General features: G+C 45.1%; 1 protein-coding gene across 1 annotated transcript in view; it reads right to left on the bottom strand.

Annotated features, from left to right (window-relative positions):
* Positions 1 to 6,204, bottom strand: part of LOC138632822 (regulator of G-protein signaling 6-like) — a 28,596-nt gene extending 22,392 nt beyond the window's left edge. The window contains exons 1-2 of the mRNA XM_069718660.1: positions 5,778 to 6,204; positions 2,264 to 2,360 (exon numbers count right to left, since the gene is read on the bottom strand). Of these exons, the coding sequence (XP_069574761.1) occupies positions 2,264 to 2,347 (84 nt within the window). The 5' untranslated portion in view covers positions 2,348 to 2,360; positions 5,778 to 6,204. The remainder of the gene's footprint in view (positions 1 to 2,263; positions 2,361 to 5,777) is intronic.
* Between the last annotated feature and the right edge of the window lie 1,163 nt (positions 6,205 to 7,367).

Below are 7,367 nucleotides of genomic sequence, written 5' to 3' on the forward strand. Positions count from 1 at the left end.
TCTAGAGGCAATAAGATGTCCTGCAGTTATTGGGTTGTTTTGCTTCACTTCCTTTTTTTTCGTGGGAGACGGTGAGAGACAGAAAAGACTGCAGCACCTACACCGCATGGACAGAGACAACCTCCTCCTCTCCCGAGCACTCAGCCTCTCTAATGGCTAAATACATCACATTCACCTTTGTCTAACTGCCTACACAGTTAACTTAATGCTTTTTTGCAGCAGCTATGGCAGTATAAGAAAGTGCATTTTAACCCGCGGCTTCTACACATTTAGTAAACGTTTTTTTTAGTGTTTTTTTTTTTTTTTAGCTCATGACTAAGACAACACCAGCGGTTACTCCTTGCAGTGAGATGCGGATGTCCTCCAGCTGACGGGGGCTTGAGCCTTTAGGATGAAGCTGCCAGTGTATTCCCGGGCGGCAGAGCATATTGGTGGCCATCTGCCTCTCTGCAAGCAGCGTCTTCACACTGCACTCCACCCACTGATTCCAGAGGCCACGGGCGCTCAACCCTCAAAGATACAGCACCTCTCTATCATTTGGCCTCTTTGACATCTTAAGTTTAACAGGCACGGAGGTCAAATATTATAAGCAGCTACATGAGTTCAGTTTAAGGTAAGGTACAAAATTTGGACCACAGTGAATCTTTGCAAATATTTGCGCTCAAATTATTATTCATTGGTATGTGAAATGTTCTTCTGATTATCCAGCTGGCATCACATCCTCAAAAGCTTCAAATCAAAAGTCCGATTTTCAAAGCAGGACGGGCGGAAAATCCTGTCACTCGCAGAGTCATCTGTCTGTTGTCACTGCGTATGACTTAAACATGAAATGACAAATATTCCCTCCGGCAGCATCCTGGCAAGCAGAAACTAGCCTCTTAAATACGTCGCCTGTAGGCATCTGTAGCATAATAAAGCTGCACTGTGAAATGCACGAAGATACCCAACGTTACATGCAGCGACAGCATGTTCTCCTCTGCAGCCTGACAGCTTCTCAGACTGCATGAATGGTATGTACAATGCTGCACAAACAACAAATATACGAACATGTAGAATAGGCACACAAATACTTTTTGACAGCTATGTGACGCCTGTCATGTCGAGCTTCAGGGAGGACGGCAATTTGTCTGATTATTGGTTATTATTCCTGGATTCCTGGAGACTGGAAATGCCCCCACAGCTACCCTAACAGGTTGAGTATTTACAGTCAGAGTGAGTTGTTGCTGGTAATGCACTTTCACTACCCCTTATCCTGCCAACTGCTGATGCGTGGTACTGTTCGTAGCACACAATGCCGGCAGCATCGCTCAGACGCAGCATGAAGATGAAGACACTGAGGAATGAGGTCCTGACAGTTTTTCCAGGTGAGCTGCACAATGGAGGTGTTTATTTTAATTTTTTTTTTACAAAGGTTTACAAGAAATTCTTCAAGCCGTCACCGAGCACTAAACTCTACACTGACACAGTTAGCAACATGCCTAAAAGGGAAATTTTACCAACTGACGCAGCTGCTGTCAGCAATTATTTCACATCCTGTCTCACCCATCCCTCCACTAATCTGTTTACCTCGCTATATGAATGGACGGTCATTAGGAGCAGGATGAAACAACAGATTCAGGACAGTGGGACAGGATCTGTCAGCTGCGGCCTGCTTGGCTCGCTTTTTTTTTTTTTTTTTTTTTTTTTTTTTTTTACCGTAATCAAGACAGCAGTTGGTAGCAGTGATACCGCGGTTAAAGTCTGATCAAAAGCAGCTTTTTTTCCCCCGAGTGGGCTGGCAGTGCTGGCAGAGAAATAACAAGCTATTCATCAGTTGGGCAGAAATAACCATCCCCTCATTGGCCGCTCCCGATCCTAGTTCTGGAGAATCAGCCACTTTCCCCCAGCCGAGCGTCCACGTAATTAGCCTCCAATACTGCTAACCTTCTCCTATCAAATAGCAGCTATTGAAAGTGAGGTGCCATAGGGATGAAGTAATTACCCTTGACACTGAACAGACCTTTTACCGCCCAAACCCTCCACTGGAGGGATTGAGAGCTTATTAAAACAATGGAGGGCTGAAGTTTACCAGGCCGTTGATGGATATGGTGGAAGAGGGTCAGAGAGAGAGTTGGGCTTGTTTTAAGATGGCTGAAAGAGTGGCTTCCTGACACCTGACAGTGAAACTGCCGTCTGGTCCAGTGCGCTGCCAGGAACCTGTATACGGGTCAGTGCCTCTCAGCGAATGTTTCACACACACACACACACACAGAGTCAGCCTTGCCTTTCTGTAGACGATCATATTGGGGGAGTCCTCCTCTGGATCAGCGGTGCTGGTGCCTCCCTGGTCTTTGGACCCCTCCGCCATTTTTCACCAAGTCCTGTCCAAGAAACAGATGCACCATATTAGCACAGCACCCAACATCCACCGGATGGAGGAGGAACACAAAATGACAATTTGATAAACATCAGACAGGATTTCTGTTTCCCCAGAGAACCTAAATTCGTCCGGTCTTTATTGTCATGACATTCAGCTGCCGTCTCAGAAAGGAGACGCTCGCCACAGTAGAGTCAGATAAGAGAGCCCTGGTAGGGCGATGCAGGATGAATATTAACTGAGCTACAAAGTCAAATCACGAACAATCAAAAGCAGTGATTTCCAACCGAGCGTACTTGCACCTCTGTGGGTGTTTCTGCAGTTTCTACATAAAAGATTGTGGAGTCGCTCAGTTTTTTTTTGAAGAAAATAGAGTATGATTTTTTTTCTGTACTCTCCGAGTTAGCTGTTACACCAGAGCAACTGAGTGAGAGGACTAGTTAGTGGTGGCAGAAAGCTCCAAGCGCTGACTTATAGGATAAAAGGTTAAATGCAGCTACAAGTGACGGATAAATGGTTGAAATAGTTATCTGAAAGCAGCGTTCACAGTGTAGTCGTAGTACGTCGTACGGGCACGTTTACATTTTACTCTTTGGTGTACTCTGACTGTTTCTTGCACACCGGCACTTATCAGCTGCTGGTACTCTTTTCTGTCTTCATATCAGGTTATCGAGGCAATTCGCAATGGCCCAGAATAAACTGCATTACCCAGGGGGCACTTTGTGACATACACCTGTTCTTGTTCTTGCCTGCCTGCTTTTCTCTGGCGGCAGCTTGTCGTAATGTTACATTAACCTACCAATGATGTTAGTTCGGCTCCAAAAGGGCACAAGGGGAACATGAACAGATGAACAGCAGAGTTTCAAAAGTCAAACGCTACCTAAACCACCAACCACCAAGATTATGGCACCATCAAATACTAAATACAAAAAATACATCCTACGTGTTTTAGGAGTTCCTATAATTGGCCAGCCGAATGCTGCGACGTCCTGTATCCATTTCAAAATAAAAGCTCTCCAGTATTTCACACACGGTCCAGCTACATACTATTCTAGGATGTGACCTAGCATTGTTTTTCTGATTGTCGACATGGTTAGGAAACCTCCTCGTATATTATTGACTGAATGTAGTAATGATTTGCTGATACCAGCCAATACACATGCCAAACTGAGAATAAAGAGTACTAGCACTCTTTTTTTTTTTTCCACTTCTACCACTACCAAAAAGGAAAATCATTTAAAACTAATAGATCTAATGGCCTTCAGGATTTGGATAAGTGTTTGAATATTGTCAGCTAAAAGTAACGGCTAACTGCTGAGACCACTGACGGTATAAATGGATTCAGCTCCAAGTGGTCCGAACGCAGTGACGCTTTCAGTGAAAACATATCTACATCCGTTACATACATTTTTGTCATCAAAAGTTTAAAATAAAACCATTGGAACAATTAAAAATCTGTTGAGTCAACACATTTTAAAGAGGATATGGCAAGAGGTGCCAGTGAAGGAATATCTGAGTTCCTCCGACATAAAATATAAAAGATTTGGAACCTGTGAACTTCAGTATGTCAGTGCAGAGGAGTCAGGGTGGCAGTAATTATGTATAAAGCACAGACGTGTCTACAACACATCGTGATTGTGGCTGTGAGGCTGATGAGTCATCTTTCTTAACACAAAACCGATAAGTGAACCCTCACTGAGGCGATACAGATAGTTGAAGTGTGGTTAGTGGTGGCCACTGTTTGTTGTTGGTTTTATGCCAAACGTCGGTAAGTGTTGACTCCATTAACTGCAATCATACGATGGTTACCTCTGATCTGCCTGCCCACATTAACTTCATGCTTTGAGAGCTGCTGTTAAGGGATTTATTTACAACCTCCACACAGTCCCATCACTTTCACTCACACACACACACACACACACACACACACACACACACACACACACACACACACACACACACACACACACACACACACACACACACACTCCCAGGAGAATTAATTCTGCTTAACTAAGGACTTCCATAACCTACACTAGTGACCAGGCTTCAGCAAGCTCCCTCACCCCATCTACTCTTTGCCACTGAAGGCTCCTGTTTGTATTAAATGGGTTTAAGCATTTCTCTGAACTTTAATCGTGAACGGGAAAGAGGGGTGAGGAGGTGGATTACACAGTTCAGCACATTCGTAATTTTTGGCATTTATAAAATACAAAATGCGAGAGGGTAAAGCTGCCTAGAAAAAAAAATTAAAAATGGTCCCTTTGCTTGCTGGGCCTCACATTTCATTGTAACAGCTATTTGGGTTTTAAAAAGAGCAGCGATGAGCGACTGAAGGGACAAAGAATGACGGACCCAGACAGCGTTTCATGACAGGCCAACATGAGCAGGCACAATATGAAACCTGCATACATGAACTGAATCAGGAACACGAACTCATCCCAAAGAGCCAGCCGATGGCAGAGGACATGGAGAAGTTGAAATTATGTAATTGCAGCCGTGCGATGTTGTAAGTTTTGAACAACTATAGATAGCGGCTCCGGTGGGGAGAGGAGAAAACTGAAATTGTTCAAATTCACCGTGTTGTACAACAGCAGACGTGGAAGTTGGCTCTGTCACCGTTGTTGAGCACTTTAATCTATTACACCACGGAGCACTGGTGACGCGCATGAGTGAATAAGTAATCATCCGCTCTCGCCTCTCTGTTTGTTATCGCCACCAGAAGTGCGGAGTGCAGCACTCCCCATTGGCTAACACGTCTGTGCTCTTTTCACTGTCTGAGCACATTAGACAGCTAATCTTTGCGCCCGCCTCGGGGGCCATATAGCAAGGCGGGCGGTATGGATTGCATAGCACCTGCTTAAAGAAAACAGTCGTGTGCCAATAGCTCCCCTGTGGACAGGAAGCTGTAATTCTAAGGAACGACTTCATCCCAATTGAGCTACTCAAGCATGCAAATCAAAGTCCACAGAATGTCCGTCCCAAATATGAATTGGAAGCTCGTGTCAAAGTGAAACAGATAGAATAGGGACACTGACAGCTGCTGAAAGACAGCCGATCAGCTCAAACATGTTCTTCTGCACAGTACGTGCGCGTGTTTCTGCACATGCACAACGTCAAATCAAATCCAAGCACACAGCAAACACCAATATATAAACAGAAAAGGACATGCGAGGCACACACACACAGAAGCCCCCTGGAAAAGCTCAAATCAACAAGCCCACGGACGCCTGCAGTCAGCTGAAACAAACTCAATAAGTTCACACACAACATGCACAAAACAAGCCTCGCTCCAGATGCACCCAGAAACATGTTGTAATTGTGAGTCCCACAGCCCCGTTCACTCTCAGCAGGCGAGCCGCCTTGTGCGATGCAACATCTGGGACACCTGACAGTTGCCAATACTGAAGCATTTTATTACCTTGGAAAAAAAAAATACTGCCTGGTCCACTCTGCTCCCCTGGTTGGCTCCCCCTTAGCAACAAGCAGCAGGCAGGTTCATGGTATAATTGGCAGGAGGGGAGAGAAGGGGATGAAGGGGAGAAAAAAAGGGGGGATGAAAGCAGTGATGCAGCCAGAGAAAGAGAGAGAGAGAGAGAAAAGAGAGAGAGAAATATATAGAGGGAGAGAGAAGCTGGCTGGTCACTGCAGTATTCCTCTAGTCCTCCTCCTCCTCCTCCTCCTCTTCTTCTTCTTCTCTCTTCACCAGTCCTGCCTTGCCCCGGCAGTTCAGGAGATCCTCACATGTGTGCACCTCGTTCATCCCCCCTCTCCCTCTGTCTGCATGTGCTCCAGTCTGAGCGAGAGCAAAAGAGAGTGTGAGTGTGTGTGTGAGAGAGAGAGAGAGAGAGAGAGAGAGAGAGAGAGAGAGAGAGAGAGAGAGAGAGAGAGAGAGGGAGGGAGGGAGGGAGGGAAGGAGAGATGGGGAGGGAGGGAGATGCTGTGCAACAGAGAGGGGTAGATCAAGTTGAAAAAGGGGGAGGGATGAAGGAATTAGAGAGAATATAAAGAGGGAAACAGAGTGTGTGTGTGTGTGTGTGTGTGTGTGTGTGTGTGTGTGTGTGTGTGTGTGTGTGTGTGTGTGTGTGTGTGTGTGTGTGTGTGTGTGTGTGTGTGTGTGTGTGAGCAGTGGATGCACAGCATAAAAAGAAAGGAGGACAAAGAGACGCACACTGCAGCAGCGCCCACTGATGCTGAAAATAAGAAACATTTCATTAAGCGGATATTGAAATGCTAATATAAAAACAAGTTACTGTTACTGAGCACACACAGATGCAGGCTATAAATATATATCCCAGACTCTTTGAGCCACCTCAGAGATAACGCTTTCCCATTTCCATTCAAAGCCTACATGAGAGGAGCGGCTTGTTTTCTTAAGCACCCTGTGATCCAAAGTTAGACATCTTTCCACAACTTATATTTGTATTTCTGGAGGATGTACAGTATCTCTTCACATAATTGACCAAAAAAAACAAACAAACAAAAAAAATCTATTTTTGGGTTTGAGTAAAGCAAACATGCACTCATGTTTGTGTCTCCAGCTATTCCACTCTTGCATGTCTATGTGCTCCTCGTTCCGCTCTCTTCATGGAAACTCGGGAATCATTCAAGCTTAAATGGCAACCCGAACGAATGAACCTTTTTTCCTGCAGTAAATGAGATCCCAGAAGCCCCCCGAGGAAGATACTCCAGAAATACATGGCATGGCCAATTTGTGAATGCATGCATGCAGAGTGAATGCACACATACGCACAGCCACACACATACAGATGTTTGTGTTGACAGAACCAGTTCCCCAGTTATCAAAGAACTGTTAGCCTGCTGTGTTCCTCTTTTCCAGCAGCGTAATGTTTTCTAAGCGTAGGTCCTGGCTCTGAAAAGCCCCCTCGCCATCGCTTTTAAAAACATTTGAGGCGCTTCAAATGTTCTTCACTCGCAGAAAAGACCTTGAATGCCGGTTTAGTCAAGCTTGACAGATGAAAAAGCTCGCTTCTCATTATTAAAAGTAGAA

The sequence above is a fragment of the Brachyistius frenatus genome, unplaced genomic scaffold (assembly GCF_029030835.1).
Source record: "Brachyistius frenatus isolate BFR_SWC_R1_liver_20210118 unplaced genomic scaffold, ASM2903083v1 Contig_196, whole genome shotgun sequence".
NCBI lineage: Eukaryota > Metazoa > Chordata > Actinopteri > Embiotocidae > Brachyistius > Brachyistius frenatus.